This window comes from Delphinus delphis, chromosome 6, assembly GCF_949987515.2.
Source record: "Delphinus delphis chromosome 6, mDelDel1.2, whole genome shotgun sequence".
Taxonomy (NCBI): Eukaryota; Metazoa; Chordata; class Mammalia; order Artiodactyla; family Delphinidae; genus Delphinus; species Delphinus delphis.
This window is the reverse complement of record NC_082688.1, coordinates 34929573-34955186: the sequence shown is the minus strand read 5'-3', so window position 1 is coordinate 34955186 and position 25614 is coordinate 34929573. Positions and strand designations below refer to the sequence as shown.

General features: G+C 36.5%; 1 protein-coding gene across 2 annotated transcripts in view; it reads left to right on the top strand.

Moving 5' to 3' along the window:
- DCAF10 (DDB1 and CUL4 associated factor 10) overlaps positions 1-20305 on the top strand; it is a 56252-nt gene extending 35947 nt beyond the window's left edge. For both annotated transcript variants that reach the window (XM_060014495.1, XM_060014496.1), the window contains 5 exons: positions 593-790; positions 9892-10094; positions 11769-11882; positions 14209-14354; positions 15301-20305. In XM_060014495.1, coding sequence (XP_059870478.1) covers positions 593-790; positions 9892-10094; positions 11769-11882; positions 14209-14354; positions 15301-15669 — 1030 coding nt within the window. In that variant the 3' untranslated portion in view covers positions 15670-20305. The remainder of the gene's footprint in view (positions 1-592; positions 791-9891; positions 10095-11768; positions 11883-14208; positions 14355-15300) is intronic.
- The last annotated feature ends 5309 nt before the right edge of the window (positions 20306-25614 follow it).

Here is a 25614-nt window from a genome sequence, read left to right as displayed (position 1 = left end):
TTTAAGAATTTTTCCATTTCTTCTTGGTTGTCCTAGAAGTGAGATTATTTGGGGAATGGCTTTGAATTAATAGATTAAAAATTATGGCACTTTAGTAGCAATTTTTATATGTAAATGTATTCTAAAGAGAAATGTACTCTAAATAGATAGAGATGTTATTGGTAGCAGAGTAAATATTTCTCATAATTTTGAACACTTTATGCTTAACATGTTTCACTTGCAATTAAGTATTCAAAATCTCCTTTGTCTCCTATTAAATTGTCTCTCACCATTTGTGTTTCCTATACAGATTCTAAAATTCATTTTCTCTAGCAGTGTTCTCTAAACACCCACCCCTATTTCTAGTTTTGAGTAAAAATCAATAATGTAAAACAGATAAAATTGCAACATGGCCCTCACTAAATCATAGTATCCTTCTCTGTGGTTATGTGAATTACACTTACTATTTATTATATATTAGAATCACTGGGTTTATACAGTGAGTTTGTAGTCCTTTTTTGATTTGTTTTCTTGATTCCTAATACAGAGACTGCTTCTCAGTTTTTCTTTAATAAGAGATTAAATGAACTAGTTTTTCTTTTCTGCTTTGTAGATTTCTTGATAACCGGCTGTTTGCTACCTGCTCTGATGACACTACAATAGCACTATGGGATCTGAGAAAACTGAACAGCAAAGTATGCACTTTACATGGTCACACTAGCTGGGTGAAGAACATCGAATATGATACTAATACAAGACTCTTAGTAACGTCAGGATTTGATGGAAATGTCATTATTTGGGACACCAACAGGTTTGTGAATAGGAGGTCATGTTAGGATTATGAACAACAAAAAAGTTTTTAAGATGGTAAACAAATTCAGTGTTCTGTCTTAGCTCTCATATCTCTTTAGGAGAAAGAAACTGGCTTTGGGAAAAAACAATCAGAAAGTGATTCCATCTTGTTCCTTGCACTTAGTCACATATTGTGACTAAAAAACTTGGAGAAAATTATGTGGAAAGGAGACCAAGTAATATAGTTAATGATGAAAACTGGTTTATAAGATGAGTTTCCTGAATTTAAGGAAAACTATTTTTGTTATTATTTCCTTTGTGGAACTGAAATGTTTTTCACTCTTTGGTCCTTCAATTCTAAATCTATTTTGTAATTTTTGCACTTTGTTTTCATGCATTAAAAGAGTGGTTTCTCAGTTGGAGTGGTACTGATCCTTAGGGGAATGTTTGGAAATAATGTGTAGTGCAGTTTTAGTTGTCACTACAGGAGAAGAGAGGAGGATTTCTACTGGCATTTAGTGAGCAGGGATCAGAGTTTCTAAACATTCTGCAGTGCATGGGACAGTTTGCACAGGGGACCAGTCATCCCATCTAAAATGTCACTAATGCCTGTGTTGTGAAACACTTCTGTAGAATATCTCCTTATAGAGAATTGAAAGAGTTGAAGTTTGGGAAATAATTATAATATTCCTGTTGCTAGCTTTGGTAAAATGACAATACAGTAATATACACCAGGAATGTTTCTGAAATATTCTTTTTAGAGCTCATATGTAAAACTAGGGGGATATTCTTAAAGATTTCTAGTTATTCATATTGTTTGAGCAAAGCATAGAGCTACTGATTATCTTTAAACTAAGACAAGCGTGTCTGTTTAAATTTAGGACTAATTATTTTTTAGTTTAGAAATAAAATTTGAATAGGAATATAAATAACTTCCAAATTAGTAGAAGGATAAAAGCTAAAAAATACAATCAATCCAATAGAGGCAGAGAAGAAGAGGGGAAAATCATTTTTTAAAAAAAAAACAGGCAAATTAGGAAGCACAAGAATATGATAGGCAGATAATGGAATATCAACAATTAGAATAAGTATATATGGACTAATGTAACCAGTTATTAGATAGTACTAGATGGATTAAAAAAACAGAAACAAACTCTATGTTCTTCATAAGTAGTATACCTAAAACATACAAACACAGAAAGTTTGAAAGTAAAATGATGGGAAAAAATAAAAGATAAATACAAATCAAAGAAAAATAGTTATATCTACATTAATAGCAGACAAAATAGAGTTTAAGGCATACAGCATTATTAGTGATTTTAAAAAGGTACTATATTAGAAGGTTTATTTCACTAGAACATAAAAATTCTTATCTTGTGTGTACCTAATAACATAGCCTCAAACCATAAAAAGCAAAAACAGACAAGAAAAAAGTGAGAATCTCCATCTCAGTGGAAAATATTAACATCATTCTCTCATTTACTAATAGATAAAATAGACCAAAAAACTAGTAAGTCTATAGAATATTTTAATAATATTAATAAGCTTGATTTAGTAGGCATATGTAGAATTCTGCTCCCAAATAGTGAATACATCCTCTAAAGCAAAGTTTGAACATGTACAAAAATTGAGCATGTTCTGGACTACGAAGTAAGTCTCAACCAATATCAAAGAATTGTTATCACACAAACCATTTTCCCTGATCCCAGTACAGTTTAATGAACAACAGGTAAATAAAAATTCCCAGGTTTGGAGACTTATAAACTTACTTCCTAAATAATTAATGGATCAAAGAAAAAAATCGTAGTGAAATCAGGAGATAGACTAAAAATTAATGAACTAATTAAACATCTTACTCAAAAAGTCTGAAAAAGATAAAAAAGGGTAAACCTGATGAAAGTAGATGTATGGAAATGATAAATATCTTTTTTTAAAAAAGCAGAAATTAATGAAATAGAAAATGAAATACAATAAAGATTTTTTAAAAGCCTGCTCTTCTCTGATAAGATACATTAAGGAAAAAAGAGGACACAATCTCAGCAATTAGAAAGAAGACAATAAAAAATATAGAGTAAGATCACCTTTTGCCAATATACTTGAAAACTTTGATGAAATAGTTTACACAAAAAATACACCTGTGCAAAACTGATCAAGGAAGAAATAGAAAACCTGAAATAGACTTATTACCAGGACTGATATTTAACCATTATGCACTGGTTCAGCTGAAAAGGTTGTTAAAAGATTGAACTTCTTCCATACTAATTGATAAATAGTCACTGTCATGAATCATCCCCACGTGTCATATCCTGGCACCTTCTGGGTACCGTGGCACCTCTTCTAGAGATACTTTCCTCAAGATCTCTCCCTATGATCTAGTAGCTGAAGCCCCCCTTACATAGCAGAGTAATCGCAGGATCCAGTTCCAGCACTGCCACCTGCATCAGCTCTGGCTAGTTTTCATGCAGGGCTGTCACTTCTGCCTTAGCTATTAGAGAAATGAAAAAATCAATTAAAACCTATCTACTGGGACTTCCCTGGTGGTCCACACTCCCATGCAGGGGGCCTGAGTTCGATCCCTGGTTGGGGAACTAGATCCCACATATGTGTGGCAACTAAGAAGTCTGCATGCTGCAACTAAGACCCAGCACAGCCTAAATAAATAAATAATAATAATAAAAGATTTTTTTAAAAAAAGAAAGAAAAGAACCCGCATGCTGCAATGAAGATCCTGCACACAGCAACGACGACCCGGCGCCACCAAATAAGTAAATAAATATTTTTAAAAAAAATACCTATCTACTAATAAAACAGCAGCCTGTCAATTTTACAGGTGACTTCTACCAAATATTACAAGAAACAGAACATTCCAATCTTATTAAACTGTTCAGAGTCCAGAAAAATGGAATTCTTACCTCAGGTATGACCTTGATACACAAACTCAAAATGAAAGGTCAGTCTGTACTATGGATGTAGATGCGAATATTCTAAAAAAGGGAAATTGGATCCTGTAAGATATTAATCAAAATATCATGACCGGGCTTCCCTGGTGGCACAGTGGTTGAGAGTCTGCCTGCCGATGCAGGGGACACGGGTTCGAGCCCTGGTCTGGGAGGGATCCCACATGCCGCGGAGTAAATGGGCCTGTGAGCCACAACTACTGAGCCTGCGCGTCTGGAGCCTGTGCTCCACAACGAGAGGCCGCGATAGTGAGAGGCCCGCGCACCACGATGAAGAGTGGCCCCCGCTCGCTGTAACTGGAGAAAGCCCTCACACAGAAACGAAGACCCAACACAGCCAAAAATAAATAAATAAATTAATTAATTAATTTAAAAAAATATATCATGACCAAGTTGGGTTTATTCTAGAAATGAAAAGATTTATCAATAGAAATTCTATTAGTATAATTTATCACACCAGGTTAAATAGAAAAATCCATATGATTGTTTCAACTGAAGAATAAAATTCAACATTTGTTCATAATTAAAAACAAAAGAAGGGACATCATTACCAACTTTATAAAAAAAAATAAAAGTATTACAAAGGAATACAATGAAAAACTCTATGGCAACAAATCAGACAACTTACATAAACAAATACCTACAGAATCATAAATTACTTAAACTGACTCCAGAGCAAACAGAAAGTCTATAGACCTACTGACCTACGTAGCAAGTAAAGAAATTGAATTGGTTTAAAATTGAATTTTAGGGCTTCCCTGGTGGCGCAGTGGTTGAGAGTCCGCCTGCCGATGCAGGGGACACGGGTTCGTGCCCCGGTCCGGGAGGATCCCACATGCCGCGGAGCGGCTGGGCCTGTGAGCCATGGCCGCTGAGCCTGCGCGTCCGGAGCCTGTGCTCCGCAATGGGAGAAGCCACAACAGTGAGAGGCCCGCGTACCGCAAAAAAAAAAAAAAAAAAAAAAAAAATTGAATTTTAAAATCTTCCCACAATGAAAAGCTCAGGTCCAAAACGCTTCACTGGTGAATTTTACCAAACATTTACAGAATAAATAATATTAATCCTTCACAAACTCTTACAGTAAATAGAGGAGGGGAGAGCACTTCCCAACTCATTTTATGAGGCTAGTATTAATCTGATACCAAACCAGACAAACATCATTAAGAATAGAAAACTACAGACCAATATCCCTCTCCCAAAAATTTGATAAAAGTCCTCAACAAAATATTAGCAAATCAAACCTAGCAAGATATATAAAGGATTATATGTCACAACCAAGTGGAATTTATTCCAGGAATATAGATAGGGTTGGTTTAACATCTAAAAATCAATGTAATACATCACATTAATAAAGGTCAAAGCCCATATATATGATCATCTCAATAAAGTCAGAAAAAGCACTTGACAAAATCCAACACCCATTTGTGATAAAACTAGGAATAATAGGGAACTTTCTCAACCTGATAAAGGACAGCTATGAAAAACCTACAGCTAAAATCATACCTAATGTTGAAAGACTAAATACATTCCCCCTAAGACTGGGAACAAGGCAAGGATGTCTGCTCTCACCACTTTTATACAACACTGTATTGGAAGTACAACTGCACTGGAAGTACAGACAAGAAAAATAACAGGCATGTAGATTGGAAAGAAGTAAAACTATCTTCATATGTAGAAGATATGATTTTATATATCAAAAATCTTGGGGCTTCCCTGGTGGCGCAGTGGTTGAGAGTCCGCCTGCCGATGCAGGGGACACGGGTTCGTGCCCCGGTCCGGGAAGATCTCACATGCCGCGGAGCGGCTAGGCCCGTGAGCCGTGGCCGCTGAGCCTGCGCGTCCGGAGCCTGTGCTCCGCAACGGGAGAGGCCACAACAGTGAGAGGCCCGCGTACCGCAAAAAAAAAAAAAAAAAAAAAAAAAATCTTGAATTCACGAAACTACTAGAACTAATAAGTTCAGCAAGGTCATAAGATACACTAGATTAATATATAAAAATCAATTGTATTTCTATTCATAAGCAATGAACAGTCCAAAAATGAAGAAAAAATTCCACTAATAGCATTAAAAAACAATAAAATACCTAGGAATGAATTTAACAAAAGAAGTACAAGATTTGTACGCTGAAAACTAAAACGTTGCTGTAAGAAATGTAAGAAGATATAAACGAATGGAGGGAGCATTCCATGCTCATGGATTGGAAGACTCAATATCATTAAGATGGCAATTCTCTCCAAATTAATCTATGGATTCAAGGCAATCCCTATCAGAATTCCAGCTGCCTTTTTTTTGGACAAATTGGAAGACTCACACTTCCTGATTTCAGAAATTTCTACAAAGCCATAGTAATCAAGAGAGTGTGGTACTGGCATAGGATAGACGTCTAATATAAATTAAGGGAACAGAATTGAGTCCAGAAATCAACCCTTATATTTATGATCAGCTGATTTTCAATAAAGGTACTAAAGTAATTCAGTAGTTCAGGAAAGGATAGTCTGTTCAACAAATGAAAGTGAAAAGAAAAACTACAGGATGGGATATGATATTTGTAAATCACATCTGCTAAAGGATTTGTGTCCAGAATAGATAAAGAATTCTTCTAACTCACTTATATGTATTCAGATAACCCAATTTAAAAATGGGCGAGATACTGACATAGACATTTCACCAAGGGTGATACACAAATGATTAATAAGCACCTGAAAAGATGTTTGACATCATTAGTCTTAAGGGAAATGCAAATTAAAACCAAAATGAGATACCACTTCACATCTAATAAGATGGCTTTAACAAAAAAGACAGCAACAAATATTGGCAAGAATATGGAGAAACTGGAACTTCATATATTGCTGGTAGGAATATAAAATGGTACAGCCATTTTAGAAAACAGTTTGACAGCTTCTTAAAATGTTAAACACAGAGTTGCCATATGACCCAGCAATTCCACTTCTAGATATCTACCCAAGAGAAATGAATATATATGTCCACACAAAGAATGCTTATAATAGTGTTATTCATAATAGCAAAAAAATAGAACCAATCTAAATACTTATCAACTGGTAAAAGGATGAACAAGATGTGGTATATCGATACAATAGAATACTATGTGGTACTGAGAAGGAACAAAGTACTATTACGTGCTACAATATGGCTGAACCTCAAAAAAGTTAAGTGAAAAAGCCAAACCAAAAGACAACTTATTGTATGATTCTATTTATATGAAATGTCAGCAATAGGCAGGAAGTAGATTAGTGGTTATCTGTGGCTGGGAGTAGGAAAGGGAATGACTGCTAATGGGCAAGAGTGATTTTTTAGAGTGATGAAAATGTTCTAAAATTGGATTGTATTGATGACTAGATAGAAGGAAACTGATCAAAAGTAGGCACTAAAAACCTGTAGCACATTTTTAAATGGTGAAACTTTAGACATTTTCTCTATAAAATCAGGAAGGAGAACATGCTTGCTATTACTACTGCTGTTCACTATTGTTTTGGGTTGGAGGGAGGCAGGGTCCTAGTTGGTGCAGTAAAAAAAACAAGGATTGGAATATATTAGGATTGGAAAGGAAAAAATGAAACAATATCATTCTCAGATGATACGATTATCTGTATCAGGGGCTGGCAAACTTTCTATAAAGGACTGTGTAATAAATATTTTAGGCTTTGTGTGTTATATTTTCTCTGAGCAGCCATAGACAATGCATGAATGGGTATGGCTATGTTCCAACAAACTTTTTATATAAAAACAGGCAGTATCCAGATTTTGCCCATAGGCCACAGTTTTTAGACACCTAGGGTCTATATAGAAAACTCTAGAAATTCTACTGACAGATTACCAGAATTAATTAGCATTAACTAAGGTTGTTAGATATAAGATCAAAATGTAAAAATCAGTAGTGTTCCTATATATCACTACAAACAATTTAAATTTTTTTTAAGTACATAGTTTTTAGTAATTAAAAAATTTAGTTGGGGACTCCCCTGGTGGTCCAGTGGTTAAGACTCCATGACTCCACTGCAGGGGGCACAGGTTCGATCCCTGGTGGGGGAACTAAGATCATGCATGCCGTGTGGCACAGCCAAATAAAATAAATAAGTAAATAAATAAAATAAATAGATAAATAAATAAATGTTCTTAAAAAAATTTAGTTGGTACACAGGAATAAATTGCAACAGAAGATCTGTATAACTATTATGGAGAAAACTAAAATTTCATTTAAGTTATTGTAAGACCTAAATAGAATCTATGGATGAAAAGATTCCTCTAAAATTAAATATAAGCAAATTTTAAAATGAAGGGTATAAACTCATAAGATGGGGAAATAGGAAAGGAAGGAATGACAATAAAGTTTTAAAATCTGGAAGGCAGGAAGATGAGTGGCAACTGACTCAGCAACTCACTTAAACTTACTTACTAGTAAGTACAAGAAAGCTGAATCCTAAACTGGCAGTGGGAAAAAGTTAAGAACTTAAGAATATTTATACAAAATCCTCAAAAATCACAGTAACTGGCAACTCTCGGTATTCTGTAACAGAAAGGGTAGCTAAAATAAGGATTCAAATGAAAGATATTTAAGAACTTATATCTCCTCCCTTAATCCATACTGATGGGCTATTTACCTCCTCACATTTCAGCAGGAATTTTGAATTTTATTCTCTAAAGAGGTAAAATAGAGAATATCTGTATTAAAGGATGCCAAGACACAGTTGAAGGCTTGGGTACCTTACCAAAATCAGGGGGATTAAGTGAACATATGCACACTGAATATTGAATTTAGAGATCCTCACAAGTTCTTTCCGTTAATGAACTAAAGGTACTGACATTAGGAGTTCCTCAAAAAATGGCTTCACCCTATTTAGTGAAGCTCAAGCCTACCCTTGCACTCAGAGTTCCCAGTCAGCTTTTTAGTTCCCCACTCTTAATTATGAGCAGACAGCCAAACATAATCAGACATTTGACAAAAGTTTCTATGAAAAGACTCACACAAATGGGGAGATATCTTGGAAAAAGTAGAGACTACATAGGGAGAAGAAAACTTAAAATTTTAAAAACCTATAAATATCCTCAGAGAGATAAGAAAAGTTATTGCATGCTTGAAGCACTGTATGCTGACTGAAGGATGCTACAGCAAAGAGGAACAGAGGGGACTTTTAAAGTACTGGTATTGTTCTACCTCTTAACATGGGTGATGAATAACAGCTGTTCATTTTTCTTTAAACTCTACATATGTCTTATTTATGTACTTTTCTGTAGGGATGACAAAGTTCACAGTTTTAAAAATAGTTAATAAAATGGGGACTAAAAAACATAGGCAAGGAATAAAAATCTATTCAAAAGGTCATACAGATTTGAAATAGAGCCAAATAGAACTTAAAGAAGTAAGGAAATAGAACTATTGAAGTCTATAAAAACAAGTAGCAGACACAGCTTAAAAAACAGGTTAAGAAAGATATTGAAAAACCAAGATGGCAACATATGCAAATGAGGAGATAGAAAACATGAAAGAGCAGTTATTAGACAAGGAGGGTCAAATGGGAATGTTTCAGATATCTATCTAGAGCTCCAAAAGAATAGAGAAAATAGGTGAGAGGCAATATTGGAATAATGATGGAAAATTTTCCAGAATATATAAACAATATGAATCTTAAGATTTAGAAAGTCAAATAATCCCAATGAAGATATATGAAAAGAAATCCAAATTTACACGTCATAGTGAAACTGCAATACTCCAAAACAACGAGAAGATCAACCAAAGGAAAAAAAATTATCCAAAGTAACAATTCGACTGATAGTAGACTTAAAAATAGCAACAATAGAAGGCAGAACTCACTGGAATATTATCCTCAATATTCAGAAAGAAATAACTATCAACCTAAAGTTATAGACTCAGCTAAACCTTTAATCAAAGAGTGAAATAAAGATTTTCAGAACTATAAAAAGTGAGAGTTTATCTCAACAAAATTTTATTTAATATACTTCAGAAAGAATAATCTTTAAAAAAAAGTTAGAGATGGAAGAAGGAATGGTGAGCAAAAATTTTTCGTATGTATAAGTCTGAGTGTACATCAAGTGTAAATTCTAGTTTGAAGGGCAAAAACATGACTATCACTGAATGCTTATATTTATGGTAACTCTAGGTTTTGTTGGTTTGATTTCTTTTGTAGGTGTACAGAAGATGGGTGTCCACATAAGAAATTCTTTCACACACGTTTTCTCATGAGAATGAGATTAACACCAGATTGTTCCAAAATGTTGATCTCAACGTCCTCTGGATATCTCTTGATTTTGCATGATCTTGACTTAACCAAGTCTTTAGAAGTAGGCAGCTATCCCATTCTGAGAGCAAGAAGAACAACATCAAGTTCAGGTAAGCTTTCCTTTTTTGATTAAAGAAAGTTTTTTCTAAGTAATCTCAGACATGGGGATGGTATATGTTTCTATTCTGAGAATGACAGCAGAAAGAAGGGAAGAAAGTTAAAAGATATTCTTTGGAAAGCTCAGTAAGGAAGTATAATGATCTACATGTATCTCTGACATAGTTTTAATTTGTGCCTCTGTCTCACAAATGATATAGGAAGAATAACTTCTAACTCTAAAAAAAATTTTTTTAGCCCTCTGCTAGCCAGAAAGTCTTCATCAGTATTTGTAGATCACCATTATCTCAAAAATTAGTGATGGCCCAAATTACTGTCAATCTTTTTTAAGTTTTTCTGGAACCCAGCAGAGCTGTTAAGTTATAGTCAATATAGAGTTTTAATTTTAAGTCTGTATTGCATCCTAGACTTTCAGATGTCCAGACACAGGTAGTTGGTGCCATCTTATCTCATGACCTATAAACATCCTCTTGCTAAAGCCCTGTTCCTTTTCCTGTTGCCAATTCCATTGGACTTAAACAAAATGGGGGCTCAGGAAAACTCTGTACTACATTACATGATAGAGACTATATTATATCTACCTTTAGGAAGAAGAGGGCTGATATAGGAACATACTCATTAGTTATAATATTGTGTTTATGAACAAGAACTCAGAAAAAAAATACTTAAGCATTTGGAAAATATAACGTTCATAAATTGTTGTTTAAAATCAACTTCAAATGGTTGGAATCTTTCTCTATGCACAGGGCCACTTCTGAAGACTCCTTTGGGAATGTGCAGGGCTCATTGTATTGCAGTTGCCTAATTTCACTGCTAAAAGTAGAAATTTAAGTTTTACCAACTTATTTGCAAGCAAGGGATTTCATTAATATGCAAGTACAGTCCTTTTCATTTCAAATTTTTAGGTTAAACATTAATAATCAACTTTAGCTTAGTGAGCTTAGTGAGAAGTAGTGATTTAGAAGGTCTAAATTGGCATGTTTTGCTTAAAAACCAGGAAGGTTTTCTGTCTTCTAAAGGTAATTCTGATACTTAATACCATCCAAAGAAATTAGATTAATAAGAAGTCCCCACAGAAATGTGCGGCCACAAGAAAAGTGTGAAATAGAGACTGCTATTTGGAGTGATACGTCAGACTCACCTATCTGATATTCATTTTATTTTCCCAGATTTCAATGTTAAGTTTGTATTGCATTTCAAAGATGGTATTCACATAATTTCAGTACTGATGATAGAAGTTGTTGGTATGCTTTAAGAAGGATCTGTTCATGTTCTCGGTAATGGACCTGTTTGGATGCCATTCTAACATAAAACAACAGGCCGAACAGCTCAGTTTTCATTCTTGCTGAATTTTCTTGTTCCATTTCACTACAGAAATGATGGGAAACGTAAGATGTTCCTATGTTTATTTGGTTTTTCATTTTTATTTCACTTAAGGAAGTCATTGATGTAAAAAGGGTTTTAGAAAGGGACTAGGCCTTAGATTGGACATTCCAAAGAGCTATCTTGCCCACCTCAGTCTTTTTTATAGGCCACTTTTAGGTGGATATGTACTTGCCGTGTTTCAGATGAACTTTAACAATATGGTTCAAGTAGATGATTAAAAAGTTAAGAGACACTACCAGAGTTTTGCTAGCTTTACTGTCGGAACGTTTTGTATTTTCAAGATCTTACCACTTTGTCGAGTTCATCCGGTCCTAGAGTTTCTGGTTCACCTTCTCATCATAGTGATTCTAATTCATCTTCTGAGAAACACATGTCACGAGCCTCACAAAGAGAAGGTAGGTCAAAAGTTGGATTTCATAATCTTGAATACAGATTCTAAAATAGCTTTTTTTGGTTTGATTTTAATCCTTAAAAATAAAAGCCAATAGAGATGAGGCTATTCCTTGCTCCTCAGTAATTTTCAAAAAGCTAACCAGGGAATTCCCTGGCAGTCTAGTGGTTAGGACTCAGGACTTCCACTGCAGGGGGCATGGGTTCAATCCCTGGTTGGGGAACTAAGATCCCACATGCCACACAGTGTGGCCAAAAAAACAAACAAACAAAACCCCAAAAAGCTAACCAGTCTCTAGGGTTGAGTATCTTGGGCTTACATTTTTGTTGGAATTTGAACTTTAGTTTTATTTTCTGGATTAAGTTTGGTCTAGTTTGGAGAGGGAATAGTTGGGAAATATAGACTCCAATCAAGGTTGTTATAGAAATTAAATGAGACTATGCATGTGATAGTGCTATGTAAATATAAAGGGATGAGTTTATCAGGTGCTTGTGAAAGTTGCCTGGTTCCAGCCCAGCAGGCTTTTTGCTTTGCCATTTCCTTATCTCAGCAATGTCTGGCAGCCTCAGAGGGGTTGTGGGATAAAGAGCTATAATCTGGCCCCACTCTACTTTTGCCAGTTTTTCCCCAGCCAATCTGGGAGAACTAGCTGCTCAGTCTGTTCTATCCACCCCTTAATTGAAATGCTTTCTACCTATGCAAATTTCACTCATCATCCCTCTCCGTACTAATTCACATCTAAGCTCTTACAGCACTTTTTGTTCTCCTCTTGATGGACTGATGGCCACATATATATATTTTTGTAATTTTGGGTCACCTTTTGGAAATAAGCATATCTCCTACCTAGATATTTAGAGGCAGGACTATACTTAGACTTATAATTAGTGTTTTCCCTGGGTGGCCTCATCTGGTAAGTGCTCAATAAATGCATTCTTGATTACTTTGCCTGACTACTTCCAAGAATGGTTTGAGAGACCTTCCTAACCTAAACCTATAGACTATCCACCATCCTGTCCTCTGGATGTTGAAGACTATGATGTCTCATTTTAAGGTTAAATATTCCTCCTCTTAGAGATTTATGCCCACATACGTAACATTTCTCCTGTGGATTCTTAGGGATGTAGCACAAATAAAAGTGAAGTAACTTTGGTTCAAGTAAAATTAAGGAGGCCCTTGACCCTTCAGTCTTCCCTACCCCATCTCCACCCTGGCCCTGTATGGTTTCCCCCTTTTGCCAGCTCTTGAGCAACCTCCAAGGAGCAGAGCTCAAAAACCACTGCTTACTTATTCAGAATGGGTTTCTTTTCTGCTTTTGTTATAGATTTTCAAAATTCTTGAAATAGGGTTCGTTTTTTTTCTAAAATTGTTGTTAAGGTTCAATCACATGTGAAATAATTCTTTAGGTATAATTTGGTTGTGAGAATGTAATTTAGATCGTCACAGGTTTCTGTCAATGCTGCAGTAATCTTAAGGGAAGCTTTTAAAAGAAGATAGCACATCTAAGTGCGAAATAATTCACGAAGGGTCTGACAGAGGCAGCTCATTATCTTTAAAGCAACTCCTATAGGCAGAGAAGTGTTGAAATATTTCTCTTGATAATAAATTTCTAAGCTGCTTCCTTACAATGTGTATGAAAGTGGTTCTCCACATACTTGAGGGATATGACATACTCCCATTTGTAACAATGGCTCACTACAGCAGTCAATTTCATTGGGGGCCAGGTAGAAAGAAATGATGGGCCATAGCAGAGTACCAGGAATATGTACAGTTGGCAGTATCTCCCACCCCTTGTTTTGACATGTCCTGTGTGAGTTGTCCTCTCTTACCTCCAAAGTTATACATTGATTTGTTGTTTATAGCACTGTCCTTGGGGGCCATAAGTCCTGCTCCTTGCACACATCTTTCATCTATATAAAGGCAGTCCTCACGGCTTCCAGGTATTTCCTTCTCTGGACTAGAGAGCATCAGGTCCTCTGAGATGAGAATTGTTGTCTTTTACTTTTCCAGATTCCTTTCATGTCACATAACTTGAGATGTAGATCCAAATCAAAAGGATTCCTAGTCAGCTTTAACGCCTTAGCGTTAGGTTATTGTTGATTCCTGCTGCAGGAACTTAGATTCTTTAGTTCTGTCATACCCCTTCCCCCATACCCACCCCAAAGACACATACCCCATACGTTGAAGGGCACCATGGTTTTTTATATGTGGTAGCATAAGGGGCAGATGAAAGAATAAAGGCATGAGGGTGGCTGCCAGAAATCAAAGCTTTGATGAGCTACCTTAGTCCTTTGATAATACAAATTCCACATCCTAATTTTCTTATATCTCAGGAATTTCACCACGAAACAGTCTTGAAGTCTTAACCCCTGAAGTTCCTGGTGAGAGAGACCGTGGAAATTGCATCACATCGTTACAGCTGCACCCAAAAGGCTGGGCCACTCTTCTTCGGTGCTCAAGCAACACTGATGATCAGGAGGTATGGGCAGCAGCACTCCACCTTCAATGGGGCTGACTGAACAAACTGCCGTTGCCATGTGTGCTCACGGTGTCTTTATCCCTTCAAAATCCTTCCTCCTCTCTGGCCTGTGTGTGGCAAGCAGGAAGTACTTTAAAGGAGTCATCAGCTCAGATTGAGCCCAGCTTAATTCTTGCCTCCTTCATCTCAATGTGAAAAAACCCTTATATAGTAAACATAGGACTGAGCTAAGCTGGCTAAATGGGAGGTTTTGCTATAAGCCAATGGAGTATTATGATTTTCTCTTTTTAAAAACCAGGGAAAGCTTTGGGAAAGGAAGGGACTGAACTGATAACTAGGGGAAAAGATCCTATATGAGCTTATGATTCTCCTTACTCTGGAAAGCAGGAGTCTTTCCAGAGCTAGCTAGCTAGTCACTAGCTCTAGAAGCCACAGCTAACAGGAGAGAAGAGTCTTTGAAGTGTGTAGGAGGAGAGGTACTCTAGGGCTTAGATGTCTTAGCCCTAAAATATCAAGATTCTTGTTACTCTCTTGAGTAACAGGAATTCTTGAAAAGGGAATTATTACTTCAGAAGTCACAGTGGCCTCAGGGAATAAAAGGCTTTAAAGTGTCATAGTACAGAATAACCTTGATATGAATGTAGATAAGACAGTATGGGACCTGCAAGTTTTGTTAGTTGGGAGAGGGGTAGCATTCATCTGAATGATTTCTTGGAACAATTCTGTAGCTTTGGCATTCTGTGGAGCTTTTTTTTTTTTTTTTTTTAAAAAAAGATTATCTGTAGCACTGTTTGGGACTCTGTAACTTTTTGTTTTTTAATTAGTTGAAGTATAGTTGCTGTACAATATTATATAAGTTACAGGTGACAGTATAGTTATTCACAATTTTTAAAGGTTATACTCCATTTATGAGGCTCTATGATTTGTTTCTCTTCTCTCCCTCTAGTGGACTTGTGTCTATGAATTCCAAGAAGGAGCCCCCGTGCGACCAGTCTCACCTCGCTGTTCTCTACGACTGACTCATTACATTGAAGAAGCCAACGTAGGCAGGGGTTATATCAAAGAACTTTGCTTCAGCCCTGATGGGCGAATGATTTCTTCCCCACATGGCTACGGGATTCGCTTGTTGGGATTTGACAAACAGTGCAGTGAACTTATTGACTGTTTGCCCAAAGAAGCCAGTCCCCTGCGGGTGATCCGTTCTCTGTACTCTCATAATGATGTGGTACTGACGACAAAGTTCTCTCCAACACATTGTCAGATCGCCTCCGGGTGCCTTAGTGGACGGGTTTCTTTGTATCAGCCAAAGTTTTAGGCACAACTTACATCAAATAAGGAACTCTTCTGGTGTTTGAATTATATATTACTTCAATTTAGGTGAAGTATTTTCTTTTTAGAAGATCTTAAAAGTTTGGGTCAAGATCCTAGTTCTTACGGGTCCATGAACACACCTGTGACCTGTGTACTTGGTCGTCCAGCATCACAGGGGCATCGCCAAGTTAGACTCCAGGCAGCACCATCTTTTGCAGCATTCCTAGGCTCCTGCTGATCTGTGCCACTGAACTCCAGTTCTGCTGGTTGTTTTGCATGGTAGCTCTTGTCAAGTTTCTTTCTTTTAATTCTCTTTTCTGTTTTTCGATTTTGGTATGAATTTTATGGACATTTGGCAGGAGTTTTGGTTGGATTAGGAGAAACTCGTGATGCTAGTGTTGAATAAAACCTATGTTTTATTCAATGTTTTATTCGATGTTGGCATACTGGTTGAAAAGAAATTTCATCTTATCAGTATACTTGGCCTTTTAAAGTTGCTGTTGTTTCTCTATAATGAGCACAGATAATGGCATTATTCTTACAAATGTTATAGTTTTGCAGCAAAATGTCTTTTAAGTTTCCTGTTAAAATTATACATATTTTTCACTGTGAGAGGGATTTTGTTGTGAAATTCTAGAAAAAAAATTACCACCTCTCTTTGTAGTTTATTTGTATGAACTTTTAAATCTGTAGCATGTGTCCTTACTTGGTATTTTGTTCCTGTCAACAGCATTAGAAAGGAAAAGAGAAGGAATGGGCTTTGGTCATTTCTATTGTATAGAAGAGGATTTATTTATTAGATTATACTTTCTATCTGGCCACAGAGTGATGAGAACAATGTGGCTTAGATTTTCTGTTTCCTCTGCCAGATTATTTAAATCACAGAGGATGACAGGTGGAGGGAAAATCGAGAGTAAAAACGTTGTGTTTTTCTCGTTTTCCTTGAGCTTAACTCTCTTACCATTTATGAAGGGAGAACTGTGATTGTCTTCAAGCTGTTGTCATAACTGTGGTGGTCCGTGACTTGGGTGTCATGACTAAGACCTTTTGTTGTGTTTTGTTATGGAACACAGCAAGTACAAAGCATCACGCAGGGGCCAGGCATAAGGCTGACTACTCTGCTGAAGTAAGCAGCTTTTTTCTAGTCTCCTCCACTTGGAATGGGACTGTCCTGAGAAGAGATTTGCCAGAGGCTGGAGTAATTTGAGCCACATGCTAGCTTTTTCCCCCTTAGAACACATTCTCTTAGGCCAGTGGTTCTCAAACATTAGGGTGCATTATAATCACTGGGGAGCTTGTGAAAAATAGAGAAACCTGGCCCTCACCTTAGGAGGTTCTGATTCAGCCAGGGAGAGGACAGGAATCTGTATTTTTAACACGAACCCCAAGTAATCTGTATTCAGGTGGTTCCTGGATCACAGCTTCAAATATTACTACCTTAAACATCAGTAAATATTTCTGTACCCATCAGGTGCTTAACACAACTCCCAGAAGGTGTTTTGATTATTAAAAAAATAAGCAAATAAAAGCAATTTTAGAGGTAGAAAGTAACTTAAAATGGACTCAATCTCGTTATTAGATGAATGAGAGAAGTTAAGTGACTTGCCTAAAGTCATCCTGCAAAATTAGTGGCAGAGCCAGGACTTGAATTCAAGTCTCTTAATTCCTTGCTCAGGGCCATTTCTACTGTATTATGCTGGCTGTTAAAACAATGACTTATGAACACTTTTTTTGTCTTTAAGTTGTATTATTGTGAATACCTTTAAACTGGCCAGTAGATTGAAAAAGGAAGGCATGGGAGTATCAATGCTGAGAATTCCAGCCATAAGAAGAAAAGTGTTTTAAATCTTATAGAAATGTTTAAGCAACCCAAATACATGAATAAAAATGACACTTTTTGTAGAACCTGCCAGACAGCCATTCACGCACGTACAGAGGTTACATCTCACTTGGATAATGTTGGCTGTAGGACAAATTTTAAAAATTAGATCTTTCTTACCATGGATGTTAAAAAAAAATTGGAAATGTTTTAGTCATCAAAAAAAGTACCCACAGTGAAAACACAGGTTTGCCATAAACTTTCTTAAAAACACATATTTAAGAGAAAATAAAGAGACAAAAACACCTAATGTTGACATTAAAAATAAGCTACTGGGCTTCCCTGGCGGTGCAGTGGTTGAGAGTCCGCCTGCCGATGCAGGGGACACGGGTTCGTGCCCTGGTCCGGGAAGATCCCACATGCCGCGGAGCGGCTAGGCCGGTGAGCCATGGCCTCTGGGCCTGCGCGTCCAGAGCCTGTGCTCCGCAACGGGAGAGGCCACAGCAGTGAGAGGCCCGCGTACCGCAGGAAAAAAAAAAAAAAAAACCTACTAAGTACAAAGGTTGTATTGATAATCAAAAGAAGTTTCCATATATTGCATCTCCTTGGGAGAGTGCTCCATGTCAGATGCTGGGCCCAAATGTTGCCCAACTCTAATAAATTTCAGTCCGTGATTCAAGAATATCTATCATGTGTCAAATAATGTAGATACTTTACTAGTAACTCTCACAAAAACTGCAAGGTAGGTGGCATGAGCACCAATGTACTTTGGGGGAAATGGAAGGTCAGAAAGGTTGATTTGACATAAGTCACAGAGCTGGCATGGGGTGGCAGCACTGAGATTCAAACTCAATGTTTTAGTTCCAAGCCTGTGCTTACTACTCTACCATTTTGCCCTTTAGTTTGTAAAGGATGGTAAACTGGCCTGTTAATTTACTTATTTAACACCCTCTGGAAGTTGTTTATTTCAGAGCTGGCTCATCTTCTGCACCATACAAAAGAACATTTACAAGATAGACAATTTCCATTAGAATTAACGCCATAAACTGCAGGGCACACATACAGTCCGTTCCTAACTAAAAACCCTCATGTAGGGTAAGTAGCTATAAAGTAAAGAAAAATGGAGGATTAATAGCCTTATACAAAAACAGAGCCTCACAGATGAGAATTAAAAATTAATAGCAAACTCAACAAAACCTTTGTCCTCTCTGAGGTATTGTCATGATCAGGAAGTCATCAGGGGATATTAATCAAGGAATTAAAGGGCATCAGGAATGCCATACTATTGGAGGAGATTACACTTAAAATTTCAAGATCCCATTTCACCTAGTGTATAAAATCTAATCTGGTGTTTTTAACTCTAAAATTTTATTTAGTCATTTTTAATCATGATAATTGGTAAATGTATTATAATTGATAATATAATTGTTGGTAAGTATAGTATAAATTATACATGTTTTAAAAAGCTTTCTGCAGAACAGTATATTTATGGCGAAGCTATGTTGAATGAGTTTAAAAACATCAAATATACCGTAGTTCCTTATTTTCAATTGTGAAAATGAAGTGGCTGATGCAGAAGAGACCTCTATTTTTATCTTTTGAAAATGTCTGTGGTCTTTTTTCTCAGAAGCTCAAAGAGCATGTATATTTTGTTTCTCCTTGTTACATCCCCGGGAAGAGGTTATACCAAAAATTTTAGGAAAACAAGCATGAAAAAGGTAAATCACATATTCCTCACTCCTATGTCTAGAACCAAGATCACATCATATCATTGTTAAGGCTGTTTTCTAGAAAGTGCAATATAGGAAAAACACTCTGAGACTCTTTTAGGAGCCTAGTGTTTCCCATATTAGAATATATGGTGTTGGCATCCATAAGAATCTGTTAAGCTTGTGTTTAACAGGAGAAATGGTCTGATAACTTACTGATGACAGTCATCCCCATTTAATGACCAGCAGTCACTGAGAGCTATGAAAATTCAGTAACACAGTGTTGGTCATGAAGGAAAGCATATATATTAATGTTGGGATAATTAATGCATTTGTCTTAAGTGCCAAAATTCAAAACTTGTAATTATTTTTGATGCAAGTCTTTCAGATATGTCAGTATACCTACCCGCCTTCTTCTTAAACAGCATGCTCAGTACAATTCACTTTTTCATGATGAAAGTAAAAGTTATATTCATGTGTTATTACAAGTATCTAATGAGCTCTGATGTATGTAAAATAATCCATAAATTGTAAAGGGCTATAACAAATTGATATTAATTATTATAAAGTGATTCCCTCAGCCTCGAGGTATATATAATCATTTGCCTCAGATTCCTGGTGTGGTTTTTGTTTTTTCTTTAATTTAAAAAATTTGTATCTGCTAAGCAGTTTGTTTTGCTTATATAGTGGTCTCCTGCCACACTATCAATATACCTGCCTCTAACAGGCTCCCCACTTCCTTCTAATGTGCTGTGTTCATCTGTTATGAGCTGGGACGTGAGATAACCAAGCCTGCTTAGTTTCTAATGGGCTGGATGAGCTCTGGGTGCACAGTCTGTGAGACAGCTCTTTTGGTTGCTCACCACCTTCCTGACAGGTTCACAGTAACCTTCTGGATAATAGTTCCCAGTTAAAGCCCAAGCTAGTGATTTTTTTCAGTTGCCACTAAGTAAAATACTACAAGCTAAGGATGCTGCTAGATTAAGGAGAAGCAATGTACCAAAGTACAGGGAAGCAAAAACAAAGGCTCTGTAGTTGCACAGGGGTCTTTCATGCTTTTAAGGAAAAAGAAGAGTGCAGAGGGAAAAAAAAAAACCCCGTGAAAATCCAGATAGACTTGAGTATTTTTGATGCCATTGAACTGTCAGTAATTATTAAAATATATGGTTAAAAAATAAAATACATGGTTAAATTATCACACATTGTACAAAGACACAGTTAAGTCTCAGTGCAAAATGAGAGTGTACTGAAATTTATACCCTGAACACAATTCATAAGAATTTCTTCCATTCAAACGATAATGGAAACTATTATCAAAAGGGAAGTCTCAAATTTACCTGTATGCCGCTTTTTTAGTTGTAAATGAATTAGTGATAGAAAAATGGGTTTTATTAAATGCTCCAGGGAATACATCTCACATGCACACACCTCCTCTATACATGTGTATATAAATGTCACTATAAATGAAAATGCTAGAGATAATAAAATAATTTTAAAAATTTAAATCTGGTCCAAAGTACTTAAAATAGAATTTTCAGCTTTCCCGAGTTTCTTCCTCATTTAGATTTCAGGGTTTTTACATTAGAAGTTGAATATTTGAATTTTCTTTTAAATTTCATTGCATCTTCCATTTCCACACTGTGCTTTCTGATAAATTTTAGATGCACATTTTCAGGACATTTGGAGTATTCCAGATAATATGCCAGACACCAGAAAGTTTACTCACTAGATTCTGAGGTGCTGTTTCTCACTAGATTCTCATGCCAGACAATAAGCTCCTTGAGGGCAGGGACTCTTATTTATTCTTCTATTCCCAGTGCCCAGCAGGATCAATAAATTTTTGTTGAATGAATCAAATGAATCTTCACCATATGTGGCCTCAAATTTCCATGAAGCCAGAATTGTGATGTGCAACTATTCAGTACTACAGGAATCCATCATTTATTATAATGAACAGACTATTCATTGGAGTAAGAATTTGTTCTGACCATAGGTCAGAAAAACTAAGCATTTCTCATTGATTTGGAAAACTGCCAAGACTCAGTTTTTCATTCAACAAACATGTGGCTCCCTACTAGATGCCTAGTCTAGAGCTCAAGGGACAAAGATAACTAAGGTTTTAGTATTCCTATAACTGCAGTTGATACAGACTTAGATGCAGGGCTGGCTTCATGCGTATGTGACCTATGTAGTCATTTAAGGGTCTCCATTGAGAAAAGCCCCATGCTTGGTTTAATGCTCTGCTGAAGCCATCTTGAAATTCTTAATTGCATTATAGTACCTTTTACCTACCTTCTAGTAAAGATATTCACATTCATTCAAAACTAGCTATAAAGTGAATGATTTAGTAAAATAACTTCTAAAATCTAAAACTGAAACAACTACCTCCCTCCCACAAAGTTTTTGAACAGATCAAATGTTCTTTATTTCAGAATTAGAAAAGCTTTCTAAAAATGTGATGTTTTTACCTTTTCAGTTGAGTTGTTTTTCAAATGCATGGTAGAATTGTAGGTGAATTTATCTACATACATATCTACATAAAATTTTAAGGTTTTAATAAACCTTTTATTAATATATGCACTGAATATTTTAGTTTAAGTCTACCTCATAACGTGCTTTTAAAAAATAAATGCTACTTTGAAACATTTGCCACACTTTTTGTGTGTGGTTAACCTATTTAAAAGGTTGATGGCAAACTTGCATTGCAGTGGTTAGGAATCTGCCAATGCAGGGGACATGAGTTCAAGCCCCGGTCTGGGACGATCCCACATGCCGCGGAGCAACTAAGCCTGTGCGCCACAACTACTGAGCCTGCGCTCTAGAGCCCTCAAGCCACAACTACTGAGCCCACGCGCCACAACTACTGAAGCCCGCACGCCTAGAGCCCATGATCCGCAACAAGAGAAGCCACTGCAACGAGAAGCCTGCGCACCGCAACGAAGAGTAGCCCTCACTCGCCACAACTAGAGAAAGCCCCACACAGCAACAAAGAAGAACCAAAGCAGCCAAAATTAAATAAATAAGTTTAAAAAAGATTAGGAGACCACCTGGAGCTAGATTAAGGGAGTGCAAGTCCTGTTCACACCCTAATCTGGTCAGAGACCCCACCTCTGGAAAAAACAACAACAACAAAAAACTTGCATTTAGCATTAGTTTGAAAATTTTTGTTTACATTTTGTTCACTTTTAGACCAGAATCAAGCATAAGGCTGTAACAGAGGCAGTGGCTTGGTGGTTCTTGTTAGTGATATTCTAAACTTTTTTGATCATGTTAACTCTTAACAGAAAAAATTAGAGAATACAATCCAAATTTTGATCATTTATAAATTACATATATTGTTATACTGATCTATTATGTACATTATAAAACATGTATAGGGAAAAAGGAAATTTTAAAAGGATAAGATGTTTAAAAAATCAAAGTTCTACATTACCTCTTGCACTTCCAGGGTTCACCTTGTCCTTCCACTGGCATATGCACACTTCATTTTTTGAAGCCTACCGTTCTAAAACATAGAAATGGCATTTTGCACTGAAAACACATTTACTAAGATCTGAACCATTCACATCTGTTCACTAATGTTCTGGCCATTTACAAGTTTATTTGATATGAATCGTGTGTAGAGTTTTATAAATTATTCAGTGAAAATTATTCATACCAGTAGGAAGCATAGTTGATAAATTTTTGTTAAGCTGTATACAGTGATTGGATCTCATATAGATAAATTTAGAACATGCTACTTTTCACACTGTTCCCTAGAATGACATTTTCTTGTGTTATTTAACTATGATTGATGGTTCATTTTGCCATACTATTTTAAATTTACTAGAAAAATGACAATCCTACTTGGGATGCTTTTTTGGGAAGTCACTGAAAAGAAAAATAGAGTGAATCCCTTTCAGTTTTTTGAGAAATTAATCGTTCTTTAGCTAACTTAACTAACCATAGCACTAATGATCACTATTTCAGTTATTCCTGAAATATGACTGACATATTTTGGACTATTTAAAAATAGATTTTTTTATTTAAAAGGAAGTGATTTTAATGATTTATATTTACATCAGTTTCCTATTACTGATGTAACAAATTACCACAAACTTAATGGTTAAAACAACACAGATACATGTCCACTGAGATTTCCTTCTAGGCCCTTCCCTTCTGGCAGAGAACACATGAAAAGTGGTGCAGGCATTAGCATCACCAGGAGGGCTTGTTAAAACAGATTGCTAGGTTGACATCCAGAGCTGCTTATTTCACAGGTCTGGGGTGGGAGGCCCCATTCTGCATTTCTAACCAGTTCCCAGTTGATGCTGTAGGTCTGGGGACCACAGTTTGAGAACTAGGGATTTAGAAAATGCAGTTAGGGTTTAGATTCTTCATGGATGACAGTTCCATGGATCTCTGTGAAGATAAAGAAAGCCTGTTTGGAGAACATATTAACTTTGGAGCTTGAGAGATGGACAACCATGCATCCCATCAGTTACACCATCCTCCTTCAGCAAGAGCTAAGGCTTCCCTATTTTTAAATGGTATTTAAATTACTGAGCAGTTAATTACACTAAGATCATCTTATCTTCTCAGGAACAGACCTGGTGCCGTGTGCCTTATCTTCTAACTCCACGAGAGGAGCCGCTACAGAACACACTGTGAGCTCCAAACAGCTTCCAACTGCTACGGACAAATTCAAAACAGGAACAACAGAAGCTCTAAGCAGAGCACAGACAACTCACAACAGCTTTTAAACCCTTTTTTGGGGGAAACAGCTGTCTCCTTTGAAAGCTATTTAAATTATGGGTACACGAGGCTGCTGTGCTTACATTAACTTGCAAAAGCCCATCACTATAAAAGATTAGTTCTTGTCTGGGTAAAATGAAGGATCCAAATGTCATTGTAAAAGGATTACTTTATAAAAGTTAAATACAAAGTATCAGATCTGTTCTGAATACATTGTATTTATTCTTAGGCAGTTATTACTGAAGAGGTTTTGTGTGTGTACGTAATAAATGTATGTATAAAAGAAGGACTTCCTGGCCTTTGTTGAAAGTTGCAGAGTATTGGCGGGAAAATCATGATCCCTACCCTGGTCACTTCGGGGGTGAGTAGACCACTCACTTTTGGGGCCCACTTAAGAAAAACTTCAGTTCATCAGCCACCATGTTACTCACCAGCCCTGTCACAATCTGGTGTGTATCCTGGGCTTGAGGAGAGAGAGGAGGTGGCCACCACGTCATTAGGACTAGTGGGAAGGATAAGTTAGTAATATGCCATAGGACTGTATTCCCCTCTAGCAGGTATTTCTGTAGTATCCTATGACTTCATGGCAGTCTAGAATAATTAGCATACTAAAAGAACTGAACTGAGTCTCTCAATATATTGTGACATCAAATATTGTGATAAACACCCTAATGATTTTTCTTAACATTTTATTATGAGATGTTCAAACATACAGCAAAGATGAAAGAATTTTACAAGATTCTACTGTCAACACTTTACTAAGCTTGTTTTATCAGTTATCCAATATTCTACCCATCCATCAATCCATCTTAATTTTTGATGTATTTTGATGAATTGCAGATATCTGTACCCATCCTTTTAAAACTCCTCAGCAATACATATCATTAACTAAAGTTCAATATTTTTCTGGTGTAAAATTTCCATACAGTGAAGTGCACAAATATTAACAGTATGTTTGCTAAATAAGTTTAGGCCAATGTATACACCTGTGTAACCCAAACCCCTATCAAGATACAGATCACTACCGTTACCCCAGATGCAGAAAGTTCCTTCACGCCCCTTCCCAGAGTTAACCACTGGTTTTTTTCCCCAACAGATTTGCCTCTTTTAGAACTTTACATAAATGGAATCAGACATCATGTATTCTCCGTGATGATTTTTAAAAGACAAATTCCTAAAAAATTCAGTGTCTCTGAAACAGGGAGAATAATAGTGATAAAGATAACACCTGGGATCAGAGTATGATTCATTCATTGAATAGGTATTATGAGAAACTCTAGTCCGTGGATACAAAGATCAGAAAGACAGCCCCTGCCCTCAAGGCATTCACACTGTCTTGAGGGATACAGCACAAACATCTTGGCCAGAGGGCTGAGGTTGAGACAGTCATCACGTGCCACAGGAGACCTAATCCAGCCTGGGAGCCAGTAGGGAATCAAGGGAAATTTAAGGTTTTACCTAGGAACTTGCCACAGGCAGCCAGCTCTGTATAGTCCACAAGTCTAGAATCTTGTAACTTGAAATGATCTGTCCTTAAGAGGGCAGATTTACAGTACTGAGCAGATGTAAGGCAAATCTGCTAAACAAAATAAACTATAAAAGGTACAAATTGAAATTAGGGATGTTTTCTTCTCTAGTTTGAGTTGATATATATTCAAATGTATTTAGCATTGCTTCCAAACATAAA